We start from the raw sequence: 24725 nt of genomic DNA, 5'->3' as shown, positions 1-24725 counted from the left end.
AAGTGGGTTTAGTTTATTTCAGGAAACATGGTTGACATGGACTGGTTGGACTGAAGGATCTGTTTCCATGCTGTTTGTCTCTATAGTCAAAAAATGTGGCGCTGGAAAAGCACAGCAGATCAGGCAGCATTTTTGATGAGGGCTTATGTCTGAAACGTTGATTCTCCTGCTCCTAGGATGCTGCCTGACTTGCTGTGCTTTTCCAGCACCACATTCTCCGACTCTGACTCTCCAGTATCTGCAGTCCACACTTTTTCAATGACTCTGTAAGTTGTTAAGACCAGTTCCCGGTGAGATTTCCCAAGTTGTTGTGATGCTAGGCTGGCTACATCAAACTGTTAAGCTCCGGGTGAGGACAGCTGTAATAGATCCCCTTGGTTATTCACACAACACCTCCACTTGGTTTTGAGAATTTTAAAAGGATCCCTTTCCTTTGTGGATATCTTTTTTTTTCTCCCAGATCCATATGAACTCATATCTTAAAAGAAGCCAATCTTATTGAACTTTCATAAATTAATAAATGTGCATATATTCATTATTTAACATGAGAAGCCTTCAGGAATGAGATAACAAGAATCCAGAGAAAGTATATTCCTGTCAGGGTGAAAGGGAAAGCTGGTAGGTATAGGGATTGCTGGATGACTAAAGAAATTGAGGTTCTGGATCAGTGGTGCTGGAAGAGCACAGCAATTCAGGCAGCATCCGAAGACAGGCAAAATCGACGTTTCGGGCAAAAGCCCTTCATCAGGAATAAAGGCAGAGAGCCTGAAGCGTGGAGAGATAAGCTAGAGGAGGGTGGGGGTGGGGAGAGAGTGGCATAGAGTACAATAGGTCAGTACAAATCGCCCAGTGGCTCAACATTTCAACTCCCCCTCCCACTCTGCCGAGGATATGGAGGTGCTGGGCCTCCTCCACCGCCGCTCCCTCACCACCAGACGCCTGGAGGAAGAACGCCTCATCTTCCGCCTGGGAACACTTCAACCCCAGGGCATCAATGTGGATTTCAACAGTTTCCTCATTTCCCCTTCCCCCACCTCATCCTAGCTTCTAACCTCCAGCAACTCGATCCCCTGACCTGACCGGACTTGTCCGACCTGCCCAGCTCCTTTTCCACCTATCCACTCCACCCTCTCCTCCCTGACCTATCACCTTCATCTCCTTCCCCACTGACCTATTGTACTCTATGCCACTCTCTCCCCACCCCCACCCTCCTCTAGCTTATCTCTCCACGCTTCAGGCTCTCTGCCTTTATTCCTGATGAAGGGCTTTTGCCCGAAACGTCGATTTTGCCTGTCTTCGGATGCTGCCTGAATTGCTGTGCTCTTCCAGCACCACTGATCCAGAATCTGGTTTCCAGCATCTGCAGTCATTGTTTTTACCTTAAAGAAATTGAGGGTTTGGTTAAGATAAAGAAGGAAGCATATGTCAGGTACAGACAGGATAGATTCCATATCCTTTTAGTATCTTCCCCATTTTCTGTGGCTCCACACAAAGGCCGGCTTGCTGATCTTTGAGGGGCCCTATTCTCTCCCTAGTTACCCTTTTGCCCTTAATGTATTTGTAAAAACCCTTTGGATTCTCCTTAATTCTATTTGCCAAAGCTATCTCATGTCCCCCTTTTGCCCTCCTGATTTCCTTAAGTATACTCCTACTTCCTTTATACTCTTCTAAGGATTCACTCGATCTATCCTGTCTGTACCTGACATATGCTTCCTTCTTTTTCTTAACCAAACTTTCAATTTCTTTAGTCATCCAACATTCCCTATACCTACCAGCCTTTCCTTTCACCCTGACAGGAATATACTTTCTCTGGATTCTTGTTATCTCATTTCTGAAGGCTTCCCATTTTTCAGACGTCCCTTTACGTGTGAACAACTGCCCCCAATCAGCTTTTGAAAGTTCTTGCCTAATACCGTCAAAATTGACCTTTCTCCAATTTAGAACTTCAACTTTTAGATCCGGCCTATCCTTTTCCATCACTATTTTAAATCTAACGGAATTATGGTCGCTGGCCCCAAAGTGCTCCCCCACTGACACCTCAGTCACCTGCCCTACCTTATTTCCCAAGAGTCGGTCAAGTTTTGCACCTTCTCTCATAGGTACATTCACATACCGAATCAGACATTTTGTTGTACACACGTAAGAAATTCCTCTCCATCTCAACCCTTAACACTATGGCAGTCCCAGTCGATGTTTGGAAAGTTAAAATCCCCTATCATAACCACCCTATTATTCTTACAGATAGCTGAGATCTCCTTACAAGTTTGTTTCTCAATTTCCCTCTGACCTTTAGGGGGTTGCTTGTGCATCTTTTATTTATAGGGGAAAAAGTGTAATGAAAGTTCAGTAGACTCATAGATCCAAGGTAATGATAGCATTCAAACTAATGGAAAATGAAACTGGTCTATTTTATGTCAAGAGATTTGAAAATTGAAAAGTTGTTTTTGCAACCAATGTGAGGGAGCATTAGTAATTCTGTGAGGATGTGAAATGTTCACAGTCTTCTTCATGGAATGTTTCACATCAAGGTGAACTCCAAACCATTCCATAAGTATCAAAAGGGATCTTCATATATTCAGCTACTCAGGCTCAGTCTATGGGATATGACTGTGGAATATTACAGGCAAGGTACAAATAACATTGGGTACACTCTCTCAAGGGCAGCAGTGGATTGAATAGCAAGAGAAGGTCTTATTCTTCTAGAAGAATCTAGAAGGTCTTATTCTTTTGGCGATAACTAACACTGAGAAAAATCTCGGGGATTTTTGTGCAGCTCTGTAATCTGACCAGGAGTGGACAATGGTCAGAAAGTGCTGTCGGCAAAGGTGGTTGAAATGTATTTCAGGCCAGAAGAAATGCTGGACAATAGTCAAAGGCTTTATCGAAGTACGACTACAATGGTTGTACCAAAGTCAATGCAAAACGAAATCCTATGAGGTGATATTTCCAATATTATAAAGTACAGAACAAGACCTCAACGATCAGTGTGGTGACCAGATATTTCAAATGACATTACAGGATTATATTTTGTCTGATGGGCGAAATGCCTACAGAACCAATGGATTCATCAAAATTTTCCAAAAGGTCAGAAACAGAATCTTAGAGCAAAGATGTGTTTAGTCCTATTAACGATGGATTGAGGTAGCAAAACTTTGTTCAGTCACTGCAGTGACCAAAGCGCGGCAAGGACTTTAGTGCCCAGTTTCCTGGAAGAGTCGAATATCAGACAATGTACCTCAATTTGTGAATGAACATTTCAGGAAATACATTTTGGATGCTGATACCAACCAAATGACAAGTTCTCTGCTCTATCTTCAGTGGAGTGGAGAGATGGAAAATGCAGTCAATCTGTGAAATTAATTTTATAAGAATCCAGACTGGGAATTAGCTCTTCTCCATTTATTGAGTAATGGGTCCCCATTGGCAGAACTGTTAAGGGAGACAGGTTTAAAACACATGTACCCGTCTTAGATTGCGATCTAAGGACCATGGTTAATTTCCATCTACTCAGCCAACCACAACCTTCTCCCATTAACTAGTGATTGACAGTAAGTATCACCAATGTCTACATTCTTAGACTAAACATTTGTTCCAGATTGGGATAAGAAAATTCAGACAACTCATAGATGGGAAGAATTTAGTTAATCTGCCCGTTCTCACTGTAGATTTCTTTCTTAACAAAAAAGGGATTTGCTTTGTTTCATTGGCAGTATGGCAGGTTTGTGGTGCAAAGTGATGCAAACAGCATGTCTCCCCTTGCCTAAGGTGGGGTCCCCCTCAGGTTAAACCACCGCTAGTTGTTTCTCACGTGAGAGAGCAGCCCTACGGTCCTGTAAGACTATGGTGACTTTGCCATTTTTAATAACTATAAAATATTATATAATATTAGCTTTATAAATATTAGTACAATATTTAAGATTATGATATTAAATTATTTTCTACTTTGTCTAGGAGTGGAAAGTATCTGTACAAAGCCGCTATGCCTATTACATGTTGTCCTACCTACCCCATGAGGTAAGCACAGATTTAACCATCTGTATCTGTGTTCTCACTCTCCAGCCTTCTACACTACTTTAAGAGATCTTTTTCAGTTGGTCTGAATTTTCAACTCCTCAAATATGAAGCACATCAAGTGAGACAGTGAGAAAGTGAGACAGTTATTTTAACAAGTGGGTCAACCAACTCTCTCCCAGATTGACGGCATGGTGGCTCAGTGGTTAGCACTGCTGCCTCACAGTGCTAGGGATCTGGGTTCAATTCCAGACTTGGGTGACTGTTTGCCTGTGTGGAGTTTGCACATTCTCCCTGAGTCTGCGCAGGTTTCTGCCGGTTGCTCCGGTTTCCTTCCACAATCCAAAGATTTTAAAGTTAGATGGATTAGTCACGCTGAAAAGAAACTTGCCTTATCATGTCCAGGGATGTGCAGGTTAGGTGGGTTAGCTATGGGAAATGCAGGGTGATGGGGTGTGGCTCTGGGATGGGATGCTCAATGGGCTGAATGGCTGCTTTCTACACTGTAAGGATTCTAAGTCAAGGAAGTTAAAGATCACGCAACACCAGGTTATAGTCCAACAGGTTTATTTGGAAATACTAGCTTTCAGAGTGCTGCTCCTTCAGGTAGCATCATTAGACAGAATTTATAGCCAAAGATTACAGTGTCATGCATGCAACTGATATGATATGTTGAACAAACCTAGATTGCTGTTAAGTCTTTCATCTTTTGGAATGGGCTGCAGGTTTCGGTTCATTAATATGTAAATCCCAGAACTTCTTTCCAATCACATTCTCGAGATAACTAAAGGTTTTATAATAAAAAGTGACGTCTCAGCTCAGACAATGCATTAAAGGTGTGAGGTTAGAATCTGTCGGTATCCCAAAGTAGGAATTTATAAAATGTTACTTGGATTGACTGCCTGCAAATTGTGTGCTTTTCAAACAAAATAAAATGAATCTGCAATATCTCTCTCTCTGTCTCTCTCTTTCTCTCTCTCACATACTTGCACACACACAAAAGTCTCTTGGGTGAATTTATATTTGCAGAATTGTAATTGCAGATGCATTCTATTTTGTTCAAAAACATATAATCTGTAGGCAGTCAATCCATGTAACATTTTATAAATTCCTACTTTGGAATTGAGCCAGTCTGATTCAAGATTGGGATACAGACAGACTCTAACCTCGCACCTTTCATGCATTGCCTGAGTTGAAATGTCACCTTTTAAAAATAAAACCTTAAGTTATCTCACGTATTCGATTTGAAAGAAAGTTGTGAGATTTACATATTAATGAACCGAAACATGCAACCCAGTCCAACACCGGTACCTCCACATTAACTCAAGGGTAGTAGAATTAGTGTTCAAAATGTCCTCTTTCCACATTGCTACAGTAAACACTCATGAGTCAATTACCATGTTTATAGCCAATTCCCAATAATGTGTTTCTACTTTTTAATGTGGTTTGTAAATTAGAGAAGTTCCCAAAAAATGTTTTTCGTTTTGTGCAGTTCCTGTGAGTGCCCAGTCTGTTTGAAAACATTGTTACCTTATCCACCCCCCAGCCTCCAATGTCCTCCCCTACTCCCCCTCTCTGCTTCCTGCTGTCTCCCTCTTCAACCACTTCCTGATTCCTGCTTGGCAGAGGGATGGGGAGACAGAGTGAGAAGGGCTACAACTCAGATGGAGGGGAGTAGAGCTGTTTTCAGAAAGAGGCTGTGATGTTGGGAAGGAGGGAAGAGCAAGAGGATCATGGGAAATTGCTGAGTGGCAAACCAGAAGTAAGCAGAAACTGCTCGTTGATAAGAGGCCAATGGCTCCAAGTTATGCGCGAGGATTTTAGTGCAAAATCTACCCACCAGAAACACAATTCACTCTCTATTTGCTTAAAGGTAAGTGATTGTTTAGCATGTCTTTTTAGGAACACAGTAGGAATACTAACTAAAGGATAGGTTTATAGCACAGTAACTACAGAGTAAGGACTCCTGGTACATTGTTCCATTAGCACTTTCACAATAGGCATAGCAATGACTCGATATAGAACAATCCTCTCTCACCATCAAACATTGCAGGGCACGGATAATGGGTAAAGTCCCAGCTGAGTATATATTGAAAATTGTTTTGAGGCAACGATGCGGTCTATTGGATATGTTGAACTAATTCTGTTCTCATTTTAATTCATGCAAATTTTAGAGATTTCCTTTCCCTCCATATCAGCTGATGACTTTTTCCAAGTAATAAACTTTCAAAATGAAATGAATCTCTTCATTTAAATCCCAGAAAGGTAAATTGGTGACACCATCCCTGGCCTTTGGTATCCACAGAGTTGAGATCCCCACTTTTCAGAAGCAGAAAGACTGTCTATTGGTGCAGCGTATATAATGGTTTGCTCATGGGTCCAACTGCATTGTAGACTGAGCAGATACAGCAGCAAGGGAACAGTATTTTATGTGATGGAACCATTTGGTCTTTCTATTATATAGGTAGGTGTGAGTAGAGCTATGGTTTGAAAATTGTGGAGCTGATTCTGCCATGTTGGTGCTTGACCCATTCAATTGCTCCAGGACATTGACCCAAGTCTTCCAATCAGCATCAGAACTGACACTGATCACTGTGCACTTACCCTATCCATTTAAATGTATCAGAGTTCAATGGAACAACATAACAGCCCTCTCAGCATTGCAATCCTCGCAAGAGGATTGAAGCAGAAGCTGTACCTCATTTTTATGACACTAGCTGCCATCATTAAGCTTTAACTGTCCTGAAGTGCCTGCTGAGATTGCCTGTTTGAGCTGGAGACTGATCATCTCCTGATTGAGGTGTTAAGATCTACTGCTGAGCCACGATTAACACACTAGCTTCATCAACAACCCAGACAGTGTCGGAATAAAATATGTTTCCTCTTCCCACCCTCAGGAACAAACTGGGAGTCATCAAGTCATACAGCGCAAAAACAGACCCTTCGGCCCAACCAGTCTGTGCCAACCAGTTTTCTAAACTGAACCAGTCCTGTCTGCCTGCATTTGCCCATATTGCTCTAAACTACTCCTTTCCATGTACCTGTCCAAATGTCTTTTAAATGTGGTAACTGTGCCTGCTCTGTGATTGAATTGAGTGAATGGGTATGGATGGCATGGTAGGTATGACAGTGGGGGTTCCAGGGAGTTGTGGGCTTGGTGAGAATCACAACTGCAGATGGGAAACTGGGGCTCGGGGAGACTGGAGGCAAGGATTCAGCAGACACCGAGGCAAAGTTCAAGGAGGTGGATGAGAACCAAGCTACAAATTTGAGAATGCAGGCTTAAAAGGACAGTGCTCTGTTCCAGTAATATAACTACCCTTGGGACTGCAGACTCATCACTCAAATATTTTTTGATCCAATTTTCAGTCTGATTTGTTATATTTTGACAGTGTGCCTGAATCCATTACTGAGATAAATGGATCAGATAGAGACTCTGTGCACAGTGAACAACAGATCTCCATGAACATATTACTACTTAGTGGCTCAGCCTGACTGATTTTATTTTCCCCTGATTTAATTGTCTTAACTGTTTGTTAATCTTCATAGAATCCCTACAATGTGGAAGCAGGCTATTTGGCCCATTGTTCTACACTGACCCACCAAACAGCTTCCCACCCAGACCCATCCCCCTACCTTATCCCTGTAACCCTGCATTTCCCATGGCTAACCCACCTGATTTGCACATCCCTGGATACCAAGGGCAATTTAGTTTGGCCAATCCACCTAACCTGCACATCTTTGGACTGAGAGAGGAAACCGGAGCACCTGGAGGGGACCTACACAGGCACAGGGAAAATGAACAAACTCCACACAATTGCCTGAGGGTGGAATTGAACCCAGGCCCCTGGCATTATGAGGCAGCAGTGCTCATCACTGAGCCAACATGCTGCCCATGCTACTATTAGGCAAATCCTCTGCTCCCCAGGACCCTTTACATTAGTGAAAAAGATTGAAGAGACTGTTTTGTTTAAACACTGGACTTGCTTCACATTCCTGGAAGTTGGGAAGGTCAGTGGAGTAAGGGCTTGTTACCAGACTGGTTGAAAGTGCTAAACTTGTCAAAACTTTCAGTCAGGCATTTGATAAGGTTCCCCACAGTAGGCTCATTCAGAAAGTTAGGAGGTATGGAATACAGGGAAATTTGGTTGTCTGGATACAGAATTGGCTGGCCCATAGAAGACAGCAAGTGGTTGTGATGGATAATATTCTGCCTGGAGGTCAGTGACCAGTGATGCAAGGACCTGTTCTTGGGCCTCTGCTCTTTGTAGTTTTAATAAATGACTTGGATGAAGAAGTGGAAGGATGGGTTAGTAAGTTTGCTGATGACACAAAGGTCGGTGGTGTTTTAGATTGTGTGGAGGGCTGTTGCAGGGTACAGAGCTGCAACATTGAAGGGATGCAGAGCTGGGCTGAGAAGTGGCAAATGGAGTTCAACCTAGATAAATGCGAAGTGATTCATTTTGGAAGATAGAATTTGAAAGCTGAATGCAGGGTTAAAGGTTCTTGGCAGTGTGGAGGAACAGTGGGATCTTGGGGTCCATGTACATAAATCCCTCAAAGTTGCTAACCAAGTTGATAATGTGAAGAAGGCATATGGTATTTTGGCTTTCATTAACAGGGGGGATCGAGTTTAACAGCAGTGAGATTTTGCTGCAGGTCTACAAAACCCAGGTGAGACCACATTTGGGATACTGTAACCATTTCTGGTCGCCTTATTATAGGAAAGATGTGGAGGCTTTGGTGAGGGTGCAGAGGAGATTCACCAGGATGCTGCCTGGACTGGAGGGCATGTCTTATGAAGAGAGGTTGAGTGAGCTAGGGCTTTTCATACTGGAGAGAAAAAGAGAGGTGACGTGATAGAGGTGTACAAGGTAATGAGAGACGTAGAGTAGGTAGCCAGAGACTTTTCCCCAGAGCAGAAATGGCTATCACAAGGGGTCATAATTTTGAGGTGATTGGAGGAAGGTTTGGGGGGGATGTCAGAGGTAGGTTCTGTATGCGGGTGTGTGGACTGCACTGCCAGCGGTTGTAGTAGAGTCAGATACACTTGAGATATATAAGCGACTGCTGGACAAGCGCATGGATGGCAGTAAATTGAGGGGTGTGTAGGTTAGGTTGATCTTAGATTAAGATAAATATTCAACACAACATCGTGGGCCGAAGGGCCTGTGTGGAATGCACTGCCAGCGGTTGTAGTAGAGTCAGATACGCTTGAGTACTGTTCTATGTTTACCATAATGTAGGTGACCCAAACAATTGAAGCACACCAACAATGGTAAACCCCAATTCAGCATAAGGAGCCTGGAGCTAATTTACCTACAACAGAAAAGGCTGCAAGGTCCCTGACAAAGGCCTTTAATATAATGAGAGGATTCAATAAAACATACAAGGAGTTTCCACTTGTGGGAGAATCCCAAACTATAGAACCTATAAATATAAGAGCTATCTCTAACAAAGCAGAAACCTTATTTCATTCCGAGGTGACCTTTGTAGAGGTTTATAAAACCATGGATGTACAGATAAGGTGAATGGCAGGTGTCTTTTCCCAAGGATGAGGGATTTCAAGTCTAGGGGGACATATTTTTAAGGTGAGAGGAGAAAGATTTAAAAAAGACATGAGAGGTAACTTTTTTTTTTATACAGAGTGGTTTAGGTATGAATGGACTTCCAAAGAAGTGGTAACTGTAGCAGGTTCAGTTACATCATTTGATAGACATTTAGAGAAGTACATGAATAAGAAATGTTCGAAGGATGATGAGACAAGAGCAGGCAGGTGGGACTAGTTTAGTTTGAGTCTATGTTTAGTCAGCATGGACTGGTTGGACTGAAAGGTCTGTTTCTGTGCTTTATGACTCTAAGTAAGGTAAATGTAGGACTAATTCTTAAGCAGAATGGTTAAGGCAAATGGTAGTTGTATAAGTACATAGAGTCATAGAGATGTACAGCATGGAAACAGAGCCTTCGGTCCAACCCATCCATGCCGACCAGATATTCCAACCCAATCTAGTCCCACCTGCCAGCACCCGGCCCATATCCCTCCAAACCCTTCCTATTCATATACCCATCCAAATGTCTCTTCAATGTTGCAGTTGTACCAGCCTCCACCACATCGTCTGGTAGCTCATTCGATACACGTACCATCCTCTGTGTGGAAAAAGTTGCCCCTTAGGTCTCTTTTATATCTTTCCCCTCTCACCCTAAACCTATGCCCTCGAGTTCTGGACTCCCCGACCCCAGGGAAAAGACTTTATCTATTTATCCTATCCATGCCCCTCATAATTTTGTAAACCTCTATAAGGTCACCCCTCAGCCATGTAGCAGAAAGGACTAGAGGTAAGTCTGAGAGGCAATGAAATAAGGTCAGAGGGGATTGGTCTGGAATGCACAGACCAGTTGGGCTGATGTTAGAATTTGTAACAGAAACTATCTAATAGAAACATAGAAGCTAGGAGGAGGCCATTCAGCCCTTCAGGTCTGCTCCACCAATCATCACGATCATGGCTGATTGTCCAGCTCAATAGCCTAATCCTGCTTTCTCCCCATAATCTTTGATCCCATTTGCCCCAAGTGTATATCTAGCCACCTGTTGAATACATTCAATGTTTTGGCATCAACTACTTCCTGTAGTAATGAATCCTACAGGCTCACCACTCTTTGGGTGTAGAAATGTCTCATCTCTGTCCTAAATGGTCCACCTCAAACCCTCAGGCTGTGACCCCTAGTTCTGGACAGACCCACCACCAGGAACATCCTCCCTGCATCCACCCTGTCTAGTCCTGTTAGAATTCTATAAATCTCTTAGATTCCCCCCCCCATTCGTTTGAACTCCAGTGAAAACAATCCCAACCTAGTCAACCTCTCCTCATACGTAAGTCCCGCCAACCCCGGAATCAGCCTGGTGAACCTTTGCTGCACTCCCTCGAGAGAGAGAGAGAGCAAGAGCATCCTTCCTCAGAAAAGGAGACCAAAACACTTCCCTGTCCCTCCAAATGTACAGAGTCAAGTTTCCATTGCCCCACGCTGAGAGTCATTTTGCTACTGTTTCAGGTGCCACGTCTTGGACTTTCGGATATCCAGATCACAACGTCGAGTTCTAAAGAAAATGAAGAAACTTTTAACAAGTACGGGTGGTTTAGTGAAGGAAACAGCTGGTAAGTATGCCACAGAGGTTTGTACGTTCCTGTGTAACTGGAAACCAATGCCCAATCAATAGAAAGAACGGTTTGACTATGGGAAGTGTTGTGTGCAATGCAAAGACTTCCTGATTGCATTTTTGATTCATTTAGCCATTCTGATCATTTCAATAACTGGGGTTATTGTGTTATCTCTCTCCTGAAGCAGCATCTTCATTGCTTCCATTCAACTGAATTGAATGGCTGTAACAGTGGCTCAGTCCCCTGCTGGAGAGCCGGTGGTAATCCCATTTCCAGGTTCTCCGATGACATTGAATCCCAATCACTCCATTGAGCTGCCCAGCCCTCCGTCTCCAAAAGCCATCTTGTTCTCAGCAGCACCACTCAGTGGCTACTGCTGGGAATGCACAAAACTCCGGGTCAGGAGCAGATGGGTCCCACGGCAGATATAAGCAGGGTGGGCTTTATCTGGGGCCAGTAGGGCATCCCTAAGCAAATAGGGAAGTGGGTGGGGGAAATGATGAGTAGGCAGGATTCTCTCGCAAGTATGTTTCATTCTGCCTCTGTTTGGGTGTTGACGAAGCAATCGCGTTAACTCTTGGCTCAGTGGTTGGTCTCTTGACATTTTGATCAGGTGTTTGTCAGTCTTGAGCACCACTTAACTCGAACAGGCACTTCACTGCACTGCACTGAGGGTCACTTTGCCAAGCCTGCTGTCTTCCAGACAAGATGCAAAACCAAAACCACGTCGGCTTGTTTCAAGGGAAGCTCAGTATCCCTTGGCACTGTTCAGAGAAAAGCAGGAAATCCTCCTGGTGCCATGAATCTTGACTAACAACATGAATTGTTTCTCATTTACTGTCAGTGGAACCTTTGCTTATTTACAATGTAGCTGCTACAGCTATTTATAATCATGAGTTTGTTCTTCCATGCTCAGTAGGTGTAGAAAGCAAAGGAAGACTTGCGTTTAGACAATGACTTCAGGATATTCCTGAATGTCAAATTTTGTTACAAATGTACAATTTTTAAAAATCGGGCAATTTGTGCAGAGCAACTCCCACAAGCATGATAACCACAAGATCATGTTTTTTTCAAAATCATCATAGAATCCATACAGTGTGGAAAGAGTCCATTTGGCCCATTAAGTCCCCACCAACCCTCCAAAAAGCATCCCACCCCCTACCCTATCCCTTTAACCCTGCATTCCCCTCAGCCAATCCACGTAGCCTGCATATCCCTGGGCACTGTGGGGCAATTTACCATGACCAATCCACCTAACCTGCACGTATTTGGATTGTGGGAGGAAACCGGAGCACCCTGAGGAAACCCACACAGACACAGGAAGGCTGTGCAAACTCCTCACAGACAGTCACTTGAGGATGGAATCGAGCCTGGGTCCCCAGCGCTGAGGTAATGTTGGTCAAGAGATAAAAGGTTGAATGACAGTGTAGAAAAAATGTGGTGTGGGTTTTTTAAAATGTCAACCTGAGAAAGCAAAAGGGGTCCCAGTTTGATATTCATGCCAGAATGTGTTCTCACTAACAGTGCAGCACTCTCTCAGTGCAGCATGGAGTGTTGGCCTCGAATCTGTGCTCATGGCTCATGACTTGGAACCTACAGCCTTCCGAATCGTAAGTGAGAGAGGAAAGCTGACATCTGATTGGTTTAGCAAGTAGTGATTCAAGGGATGCCATTTGATGAATCCCAATACATGGAGTAGGACGTCGCACTGATTCTCCCCTACAAGAGGCAACTTTGATTTTTGTAACATGAATGAAACTGAATTGGCAGCTATTTTGACATCTCTCCCCAGATTTGTCTGTTAAAGCAATCTGCTGATTTTTACATTGCCATGTTGCCACGATTCACTGGGGTGGTGCATTGGAAAGGAAGGGCTTATGCCCGAAACGTCGATTCTCCTGTTCCCTGGATGCTGCCTGACCTGCTGCGCTTTTCCAGCAACACATTTCTAGCTCTGGTGCATTGGAAAGCAAGCCCTGCTATTCTCTGAGTCCTCACAAACATTTATGTGGTTAAAGGAAAAAAGTAAAATCCCTATGACGATGCTGCTCCTTTAACAAGGTTGTGTTGTCCTTGGCTTTTTTTTCAGAGGTTGTAAAAGCAGTGATTCCACAATGTCTAGGTTTGAAGAGTTTTGGGCCAATTTGAAGAAAGCTAACAAATAGACAGTATTTGTACAATGAAAGGGGAATGGCCAGTTGTCCCAGCTTAGCTTTTCTCTGGTTTGGTTCGGTTTTTAGTAGTCTGGCTAATCACTGAAAGCAGGCCGTCTAGAGGCTGCTGGTCTAAGAAGCAGCTTATGATAGGTCTCTGACTTAATTGAAGTCACAACTTGCAGCATCTGCTGTAGAGAAGGTCTACCACTTTACTTCATGTTTAAAGTGGCTTACTGCAGAAAACACAGGGAGAGAGCAAGAGTTTTTTTTTGCTGCAGGACATAGTTTTTCTTTTGGACTCTGGATCCTACTGGACTCAAACCTCTATTTCTCTCTCCACAGATGCTGCACACCTGCTGAGTTTCTCCATCATTCTTTTGTGTTTATTTAATTCCTCCCCTTCTTGACCCAGCAGGGCCCAGAGTGAAACTTCTGTGTGGCTCAATCTCGCCACTGTACTTTGCAGTACTTTCCTCTGCTAAAGAGACCCACGTAAACAAGCACCAATTGAGAGCAGATTTTTAAATGTTTAAGAATTAATATTTTTTTAAAGAAAACTCCTTAAATTTAAATTGACTGAAGAAACATTACGTTGTTTACTATTTTGGAAGACTCCAGTGCTGTAAAAAGAGAATAGCGAAAATATCAACCAAGCCGCTTAATGTCGAAGGGAATAAAATCATTTAGATGTTTAAAACTGGCACCTGGATTGCTATCACACTAAGTCAAAATGATCTCTAAGTTTTCACTGCAAATATAACCAATCGTAATTTCTAGCCGTAAATTTTGTTCCAGGAAATCAAATAACAAAGGAGCATGTGAAAGAATTTTTTTTTTAATCATTGCTACATAGATAGAGACTTCTCATGTATTTGCTATGGTTGTGACTTTCTGTGTGTTTATTCATTCTTTCCTATTCTCACTGTAATCTGAGGTGCCTTTTCTTTGTGAAGGGGTTAGCTCCGAGGAGGACACCAGGTGCCATAATGGGAAACAAGTCCCTGAAGCTGCACCCGGCAAGTCGAGCACTGGGCAGACCACGTTGGCATTGCCCGATGGCGCTGAGGAGCAATGGTCAGAGGGAAACAGAGTGTCAGACCAGCGGAGCGTGAGCAGCAGCCAGACCTGGCCTGGTGAGCTTCAGTCAATCATAAGCAGGCAAATGGGACTAGATTAGTTTCGGAAACTTGGTCAGCTTGGACAGGTTATACCGAAGGGTCTGTTTCTGAGCTACGTGACTCTCTGTGCAAAATGAACTGCAACAGGGGAATGGGGTGTCTACCTCCGTCTTAACAGACATCAATGAGCTGGGTGGCAAGGAAATCTTGCAGGTGAAATCTGACTGGAAGCCTGTGACCAGTTGTGTGCCGCAATGATCGATGCTGGGTCCACTGCTCTTTGTCATTTATGTAAATAATTTGGATGTGAATATAAGAGGAAGGGTTAGTAAGTTTGCAGATGACACTAAAATCAGTGGTGTAGTGGACAGTGAAGATGGTTTTCTCAAAGTATAATGGGACTTTGATCAGATGGGCTGATGGGCCATGGAGTGGGAGATGGAGTTTAATTTTGGTGTTTGTGAGGTGTTGCCGTTTGGAAAGGCAAACCTTGCCAGGATGGGAAGGTCTGGGGAGTGTTGCCAAACAAAGAGACCTTGGGCTGCAGGTTTCACTCCTTGAAAGTGGAGTGGCTGGGTAGTGAAGAAGGCATTTGGTACTTGCCTATATTGATCAGTGCATCGAGCATAGGAGTTGGGATGCTACGTTGTGACTGTACAGGACATTGGTTAGGCCACTTTTTGGAATGCTGCATTTAATTCTGGTCTCCCTGCTATAGGAAGGATGTTGTGAAACTTGAAAGGGTTCAGAAAAGATTTACAAGGATGTTGCCAGAGTTAAGGGGTTGAGCTATAGGAGAGGCTGAGTAGGCTGGGGCTACTTTTTCTGGAGCATCGGGGCTGAGAGTTGACCTTGTGGAGGTTTATAAAGTCATGAGGGGCATGGATAGGTTAAATAGTCAAGGTCTTCTCCCAGGGGTGGGGGAGACCAAAACTAGAGGGCATGGGTTTAAGGTGAGAGGGGAGAGATTTAAAAGTAACCTAAAGGGCAACCTTTTCACCACATGAGGGTGGTGCACGTCTAGAATGAGCGGTCAGAGGAAGTGATGGAGGCTGGTACAATTATCCAAATTTAAAAGACATCTGGATGGGTGTATGAATAGGAAGCATTTAGAGGGGTATGGGTCAAATGCTAGCAAATGGGACTAGGTTAATTTAGGATATCTGGTCGGCATGGACAAGTTGGAGTGAAGGGTCTGTTTCTGTGCTGTACATCTCTGACCCTTAAGTCAGAAGGTTGCAGAGGTTGATAGATTTGGTGAGTGGGAACTTGGAGCTTGATTTGGAGCAAGCACAAGGTATCCCACTTTGAAGAAAGGAAAGGCAGATGAGAATCTATTCTAGTGCTGGGAAGTTAGGAGCTGTAGATTAACAGAAATCCAAGGGTACAAGCACAGATATCAGTCAAAGCTCGTAGCCAAGTAAAAGGAAACCATTTGGTGGGTTACAAATGGTTGGAAGCTATGTTACAGCTGTACAGGACTGTGGTTAGACCCCATCTAGAGTTCTGTGTTAATTTTGGTACCACAGCTCAGGAAGGATATATGATCTTTGAACAGGTACAGTACAAATACATCAGAATGATGCAGAACAGATTGCAGAGACTAGACTTGTATCCCCTTAGTTTAAAAAAAAATTAAGTGATTTGATTGACTTAAATCTCCACTTGTTGGAATCATGCCTAGCCCAAAGGAAGAGAGTTGTAGTCTTGGGGTCAGTCATCTCAGCTCCAGGACATCTCTACCCCGAGGAACTCCTGCAGTGGCTTAGGCCCAATCATCTTCAACTGCTTCATCAATGACCTTCCCTCCATCATAAGGTCAGAATTGGGGATATTCGCTGATGATTGCATAATATTAGCACCATTCATTATTCCTCAGATACTGGATACATGTCCAAATGCAGAAAAACCTGACAATATCTAGGTTTGGGCTGACAAGTGGCAAGTAACATTCGTGCCAGACACTGACCATCTCCAATGAGAGAATCTAACCGTTGCCCCTTGACAGTCGGCTATTATCACTCAATCCCCAATATCAACATTCTGGGGGCTTACAATTGACCAGCAACTGAACTGGACTAGCCATATAAATCTTGTGGCTACAGGTGCAGGTCAGAGGCTATGAATCGAGTGTGATGGAATGCTCACCATTTGCCTGGATGGGGGCAGCTCTAAAAACACTCAAAAAAAACTTGACACAATCCAGGCCAATTGGCATCTCATCCACAAGCATGCATTCCATCCACCACTGATACTCAGTAGCACCAGGGTATACTATCTACAAGATGAACTGCAGAAAATCATCTAGTCTGCTTAGACAGCACAGTCCAAATTCATGACCTCTGTCATTTAGAAGGACAAGGGCCATCAGCTGCCTGTTAACTTCCAAGTCACTCACCATCCAGACTTAGAAAGTATATCCCTGTTTCCTCACTCATGGGATGAAAATCCTGGAGCTCCCTCCCTAAAGGCATTGAGGGCGTACCACTGCCACCTTGAGGTTAGTTAGGGATGGGCAACCAATACTGTTTCAGCCAACAAAGCCCACATCCCAAAAATGCTTTTTAAAAAATAAAATGGTCAAATTCAAAACCATTTCCTGATTTACGATGATTCCGGATTCCATCTGTAAAATGCTCACTGTTTGAAATAACTCCACAGAGGCCAGTATCCTGTCACCAAGTCATTCGTTATTTACACTTGGAGGGTCCTTGACACTGGTCCGGCTCCCTCAGAGCCAGCTCTCAGAGTGAACAGAACCTCTGTTACTCCTGTTTATATCTGTCAGCCAGGGCTCCCTGATTGGGGCTGTTAATCTGGTCCAATCAGGGAATCTCATTCTATAAGATCCACCTGGCTGACCTCATTGCAATCATGACAGTGTTAACTTGACCATTTTAAACAATATGTATAGAAACTTTTTTCACCTGTAGCTAACGTTCCCTGGTACTTTAATTTTACCCTCTTTATTAATTTTTGTCATTCTTTGTTTTTTACATGTTGACCAATACTCTCAAATGCATCCATTTGCAAGTTGCACGCTTTTTCTTTTAATCTTTTATTTATAGAATCCCTACAGTGTGGAAGCAGACCATTCAGCCCATTGAGTCCACAACGACCTTTCAGAGAGCATCCCACCCAGGCCCACCACCACCCCTACCCCCTGCCCCCGCACCCCCCCCACCCCCCCATCCTATCCCTGTAACCTTGCATTTCCCATGGCTAACCCACCTAGCCTGCACATCTCTGGACTGTGTGAAGAAACCCAGAGCAACCAGAGGAAACCCACGCAGACATGGGGAGAATGTGCAAACTCCACACAGATAGTCACCCAAGGGTGGAACCGAACCTGGGACTCTGGAGCTGTGAGGCAGCAGTACATATTACTGAGCCACATTATTATATTTAACTTTTTTAGATAACCACGGATGGTGGATCTTCCTGCTAGAATTGCTCTTTTTTGTTGGAATGTATCTATTTTGTGTAATCTGAAAAACACCTTAAATGTCACTACAGTTTCTATTGATCTGTTTCTTAATCTAATTTGCAAGTTAAGTCTTTTCACACCCTCCTTATTGCCCTTGTTTAAGTTGAAAATGCTAATCTTGGACCCACCCTTCTGTTTACTGAAACTGGAGTTAAAACAGAAGGTATTACCGAGCAGCACTTCAAGATCATTAATCCTACCTTATTGGGCACAGTATCAGGTCTAATATAACCTGTTGCCTGGTTACTTCTAGAATGTGCTGTACTAAGGAGCTACCCTGACAATATTATTGGAGCTGCTTATCTGGGTTTCGTTTTGCACCTTCACCTATGATTGTTTTTCATACCTTCCTAACTAGATCCAATTATTTCTCCTTCTATCTTAACGTGTTGTTACTCTTGGGGATCTGTACGTCACTCCCTGAAGTCACTTTCTTGTTTTCATAATTTCTGTACTTGACTAAAACTGCTGCTACAATGTGGTTTACTGATGTTGGGCTCTCCATCTCTATTGTATTAAGGCCATCATTAATTTGCAGAATGTTCATTCCCTCCACTGAACTCCTGTCCTCTTAAATGCCATGCACTCTTCATTGTGTAGGTCTTAATCCATGTCTCAGTAATTATACTTATTTACTGTTCCTTTGCACTATATACATTCATTTTGTTTTGTTTTGTGTTGAGTGCTGTGTAAGTTCAAATACAGAGCCTTAAACCTTGTCCTTTATTATTTTTGAAACCTCTAACTTTATCTATAATGTTACTTTTGTACTCAGTTCCCCTTCCTAACATAGTCCCATATTAATACCTTGTCTTACCTTGTCTCTATTCTTTGATATACCACCCAAAGTTTCCCAAATGTTATCCCACCTCCTGTTCGTGTAAGTTGTATGCCTCACTCTGTCTTAGCAACCTATGATCTATGTCTTTGCTTACTATGATCTGTCTATATTGCTCGCAAACAAAGCTTTTCAATGTACTTGGATACATGTGACTATGATAAATCTGATCAAATCCAATCAAAACCTTGTCCCCTCATTTTAGTTTAAAACTCTTTTTTTTTTCTATTTTCTCAGTTTTGAGGCTTTCTAGAACATTGTTCCCAATGCAGCTCAGGTGTCCACTATCCCAACCATATGGTCCTCATTGTGCCTAGTGCTGATGCTAGTGCGTGAAAAGCCAACTCCACTTCCGCTGCACCAGTCATTGATTCATGCTTTCATTTCTCTAATCATATTTACCCTATTTCAATTTGTACACAGCTTGGATAATCTGTTTAGTTTGGTGTGTAGCTGAGATGATGAAGTGTTTCTCACCTCTGACGCACTGTTCTTCAGGAGTTGCTGCATACAAGCAAGGAGGAGCTCACTTGGAAAATTTACAGAGAATTCACTGAAATGTCTTATTGTAGCCTTTCAAATCAATGAACCCAACAGCATTCTTTTTCTCTTTCTTCCCCAGTTGAAGATGAGGACTCTCAAATGCATACCTGCCACAAAGCCAAAGAGAGCCGGGCAGAGCTCCTACAGAGCCCGGAGAGGGGGCATCAGGCAGAGCTGGACTCCACAGAGTCGGAACTGGTGGGACTGACGGAGCGCAAGGCCCCAGGTCAGGAACCAGCTCCTTTGCCAGCTCCGCAGCCATCCTTGTCACAAACCTCCATGAGCACTGTGCACCCATCTCCCATCCCACCTCCACTCCATTCCAAGCCTGCGCCTAGCCATACTAGATCATTAGAGGAGCTCATAGTGGACAACACGCCTGTCACATCATTGCACCAGCTGGAGGTAAGAATCTGTATTCCAGCTCCCATCCATCAGCGAGACAACCTGTTTGTTCATTGTAGTCAGAGGGATCACAGAGCAGTTTTTAACACCTAACTCAAAACAAAAGAGCAGGAGTAGGTCATTCAGCCTTTCAAACCTGTCCTGTGATTCTTTAAGATCATGGCTGATCTGCCTCAGGCCTCAACTCCATGTGATTCAATATATTACAGAGGTTTAGACTGAGACAGACACACAGTTACGATATGGTTAGACCTGGCTTTTGTGTAAAATCGGTGATGGTCATTCTACAACTCATTTTGAATTTCTCTCCAATTTTTTTATTCATTATTGGGGTAATGGCTAGGTCAGCATTTACATAATTGCCAGGTATCAGTTAAGAGTCATCCACATTGCTGAGAGTTGGAGTCACATGTAGGCCAGACTAGGTAAGGATGCCAGATTCCCTTCCTTGGACAGCATTAATAAACCAGATGGGCTTATAGTCTTCGGTCACCATTGGGCTAGCTTATTCTGAATTTAAATTCTGCCATCCGTAATAGTAGGATTTGAACTTATGCCTCTAGCGTATTAACCTGGGGTTCTGGACTACTGATCCACTGACGTTACCATTATTCCACCACCTTCCCTTTTTAAAAGAAACTAGAGAGATGTGAAACTTTCTGCAGACTCCCTGAAACCAGTTTTGTTTAATGCATTCATGGGACATGACAACTCTGTTATTGGTCAGCATCCCTTTGAGTCACTTACAGTGGCAGCTCAATAGGAGTCAGCCACATTATTGTGGATCTCGAGTTGAACATAGGTCAGATTTCAGTCTCTAAGAGATATCAGTGAATTGGATGGGTTTTACAGTCATCGGTATTTGTTTCATGATCACCATTAATGGGACTAATGTTTTAAATTTCAAATTTAATAGAATTTAAGGTCCAGCTATCATGGTGGGATTTGAAGTCATATCACCCGACCATTCGCCTGCGCCTCTGGATCCCTAGTCGAGTGAAGTAATCATGTGCCTCCATCTCCCTTGATTTCATCCTAAAATCCACCTTATTGTGACCTTGGAGAACGTGAGGACTGCAGATGCTGGAGATCAGAGTTAAGAAGTGTGGTGCTGGAAAAACACAGGCAGCATCTGAGGAGCAGGAGAGTCGGGCATATGCCCTTCAGTGAGCATCATTCCTGATGAAGGGCTTATGCCTGAAACATCCGCTCTCCTGCTCCTTGGATGCTGCCTGACCGGCTGTGCTTCTCCAGTGGCACACTTTTTGACTCTCGATATGACCTTGTCGGATATTGGCTCCAGTGCTTTGGCCGTTTATAGGGTGAAGTACAAAGGCAAAATAGGATTGCAGCTAGTTTGTAAAAAGTAAACACTGAGGGAAGAACAATATTAAAGAGCACAGGTACGGGAGGATTGTAAATAGCAGAGAAATAGGAAGAGTGAAGTTAGTTCTGCCATACACTTTATGATGGGTCAAGATGAATCTTTATGTTCTTTGAAGCTTCTCCAAGCTACTCCTTTTGTGGTCCTGGTTTGTAGATAGTTTACCTGACGCATGCTGTAAGCGGAGACTGAATGATCTGCCCAATAACAGATGAGAATGTATTGAACCAAGATTTAATCAAGTGAATCCTCTTCAAATGTGAGACTGGTCAATATTATTTGACCAGAGGGGTCAAGTCCAGACCAGACTTTTACTTCACACGTTCGCGCTCTGATAGACTTTGCTGGGTGACCACTGAGACTGAGATCCCAGGAAAAGATATTCTTTCCTCACTTTAACCAGGATCACTGGGACCAGTTGTTTGTTCCAGCTGAGATCAAATGTCTACGACTGAACTTGGGATCCACTGTCCAATAAGGATTCAAGCTGCACTCTTGATGCACTTATTTGACAATCCTTTGGGCCCACCTATCACCTTCAATATCCTGTTAATTTGCAAATACTTTGAGGTGCGAATGATGGAATCCAGCTATAAAAGTCCTCAGGGGACAATCAGGCAGTGATGCTTTTAGGTATGTCCTTACAGTGTGCAGTGAACATTCATTACATTTCCATAACATTGATCATTATCAATAAAACAGGACAACCTAGTAATCTCTGCCCCAATCATAAGCAAACTGCTATCAAATTATGCTTTCTCACTGATTCACAGTTTGTGTTCACTGGGACCACTCACCTCCTGATTCCAGTACAGCCTTAGTCCAAACATGGACATAAGCTGAATTGCTTGAGTCAAATTGAATTTAGGGTGATCTGGGTGATGATTGGGATAGAATGAAGGTAGATGCGGTTGTTGGAATTCCCTGATAACCATCTCCAGCTTTGTCTATTATCTTTGGCAGCTTCATCAATGATTTCTCTTCATCATAATGCCAGCAGTTCATAGATGTGTGCTTTATTCGATTCCTTTGTAATGGTTGTAATAATGGAGTTGGCTATTCCTGCAGACAGAAATACCTGGTCAGCATCCAGCCTTGGAGTGATAAGTGTCAGACAATATGCTACACCAAATGCAGGTGATCCTCCCAAAAAGGAAAGCCTAATTATGTTCACTTGACATTAAATGACATTACTAGCAATGAGTCCCTGAACAACATCATCCTGGGTTTTGCCATTTGACCAGAGGTTCAAATAGTCCAGGCATGTAGCTACCTGAGCTGGTCAGAAGCTTGGAATTCTGTGGTAAGCACTGTTTTGGATTAGACCAGACCCCTTCAAAATATTTTAAGAAGATAGCTTAGACCCTAACTTTTTCTGGATGGGTAAAACTTCTGGCTGTAACAGGCTGCTGCTTTTAGTTTTGAGGTATTTTAGGTGTTGGAGGTGATTTCCTCGAATTCCAGGTGCAGCAATCACTGTTCTCTATGCTGTTGCAATTGTTTTGGAACTTTGGAGAAAAAAAGTCAAAACAATGGCATTTTTAAAAGAGAGAAAAGCAGACAAAGGCAGCAAGCACATGGTCTGTAAGGGAGAGAGAGAAAGAAACCCACACTGCTAACTGACACAGCTGTGAATCTGCGCAGTTGCTGCCTTTGCTGTTTGAATTCATGTATTGCTGGACATCGGAGTGCGTCCAGGAAAACTTAACAAATAGCAAAATTCACAACTGATCTTGAAGGAACAGCTTGGGAGAGGTCACAGCACAGAAACAGATAAGTAAATAGTTTTAAGTATAACCATGCTGTAAATCTACAATAGTGAGTAGAGTGGGTTCTTTCTTGAATATATGTTTTTATTGTGATTTGTTTCTTGATCAAATTTTGAAAATATAAGCCTTAAGTATTAAGTTAGCCTGGAGCAATGTTTTGGAGAGCAATAAGACGGTGCTATTTTCTGGGTCTGTAGATTGGAAGGAGTACAATGGCCTTGAGGAGAGTGACATGTTCTTCTTGTTGGATGTGGGAATTTTGGGAGAGTTTAAAAGATTACTGAGGATTATATCTGCAAAAAATGTCATTGGTTGCAAATCCTGTCAGATTGGATTGGTTGGAGTAACAGTGAGAGGCAATGAGGAATTTACAAGAGCTAGGGGCTGTGATGGATGGCAGTTATAGGAAGGGAGAAAAGCTGCAGATAGAGTCAGGTAGATGAGTTAACTCCAAGAGAGGTAGGCTGGTAGTTCAGGCGTCTTCTGTGGCTAACCCCATTTCAAACAAGTATGCTGTTTTGGAAAATGTAGGGGGTGATGGACTTTCAGAGGAATGTAGCATATACAGCCAAGTTGCTGGTATCAAGACTGGCTCTAATGTAATGAGGTGTACATTGGGTTCAAAGCCATTGATTGTATTAGGGGACTCTCGTCAGGGGCACAGACAGCAGCGAAAAATCAGAATGGTGTGTTGTCTCCCTGGTGCCAGAGTCAAGGATGTCTCAGAGAGAGTGCAAAATGTTCTCAAGGGGGAGAGGGACCAGCAGGAGGTCATTGTACACATTGGTATTAAAATCATAGGAAGGGAAAAGGATGAAATTCTTAAGGGAGAATATAGAAAGTTAGGTGGGAATTTTAAAAGGAGGTCCTCAAGGGTAGTAATATTTGGATTACTCCCGGTGCTACGAGTTAGTGAGGGTAGGAATAGGAGGATAGAGCAGATGAAAGTGGGGCTGAGGAGCTGGTGCATGGGAGAAAGGTTCACATTTTTGGATCATTGGAATCTCTTCTTAGATAGAAGTGACCTAGATTTGCTAGAGCTGCTCAGGACGATTTAAACTAGTGGGGGGAGGAGTGGGTTGGGGAGGTGGGACCCAGAGAGATAGTGAGGAAAGAGATCGATCTGAGACTGGTACAGCTGGAAAAAGGAGCGAGTCAAACAGTCAGGACAAGCAGGGACAAAGCAGAGAACAAGGTAGGACTGATACATTAAACTGCATTTATTTCAATACAAGAGGCCTAACAGGGAAGGCAGGTGAACTCAGGGCATGGTTAGGAACATGGGACTGGGATATTATAGCAATTACAGAAACACAGCTCAGGGATGGACAGGACTGGCAGCTTAATGTTCCAGGATACAAATGCTACAGGAAGGATAAAAAGGGAGGCAGGGAGGGAGTGGAGTTTTTGATAAGGGATAGCATTACAGCTGTACTGAGGGAGGACATTCCTGGAAATACATCCAGGGAAGTTATTTGGGTGGAACTGAGAAATGAGAAAGGGATGATAACCTTATTGGGATTATATTATAGACCTGAAAATGTGTTGCTGGAAAAGCGCAGCAGGTCAGGCAGCATCCAAGGAGCAGGAGAATCAACGTTTCGGGCATGAGTCCTTCTTCAGGAAACGTCGATTCTCCTGCTCCTTGGATGCTGCCTGACCCGCTGCGCTTTTCCAGCAACGCATTTTCAGCTCTGATCTCCAGCACCTGCAGTCCTCACTTTCTCCTTGTATTATAGACCCCCTAATAGTCAGACAGAAATTGAGAAACAAATTTGTAAGGAGATCTCAGTTATTTGTAAGAATAGGGTGGTTATGGTCGGGGATTTTAATTTTCCAAACATAGACTGGGACTGC

At 43.2% G+C, this 24725-nt stretch overlaps 1 protein-coding gene across 4 annotated transcripts in view; it reads left to right on the top strand.

Annotated features, from left to right (window-relative positions):
* The window catches only part of LOC122540728 (arginyl-tRNA--protein transferase 1-like), a 66289-nt gene that overhangs the window by 21633 nt on the left and 19931 nt on the right, over positions 1 to 24725 (top strand). For 2 of the 4 annotated variants that reach the window (XM_043676864.2, XM_087976476.1), the window contains 4 exons: positions 3952 to 4014; positions 11062 to 11165; positions 14278 to 14457; positions 19390 to 19715. In XM_043676864.2, the coding sequence (XP_043532799.1) occupies positions 3952 to 4014; positions 11062 to 11165; positions 14278 to 14457; positions 19390 to 19715 (673 nt within the window). Of the gene's footprint in view, positions 1 to 3951; positions 4015 to 6417; positions 6476 to 11061; positions 11166 to 14277; positions 14458 to 19389; positions 19716 to 24725 lie in introns of those variants that run through there. The other 2 variants (XM_087976477.1, XM_087976475.1) reach the window with 2 other exon arrangements.

This window comes from Chiloscyllium plagiosum, unplaced genomic scaffold, assembly GCF_037043375.1.
Source record: "Chiloscyllium plagiosum isolate Xiang-an unplaced genomic scaffold, Cpla_swu_hap1 HiC_scaffold_29, whole genome shotgun sequence".
Lineage (NCBI taxonomy): Eukaryota > Metazoa > Chordata > Chondrichthyes > Orectolobiformes > Hemiscylliidae > Chiloscyllium > Chiloscyllium plagiosum.
The sequence above is the reverse complement of the archived record's forward strand: the minus strand, read 5'-3'. Positions and strand labels throughout refer to the sequence as shown.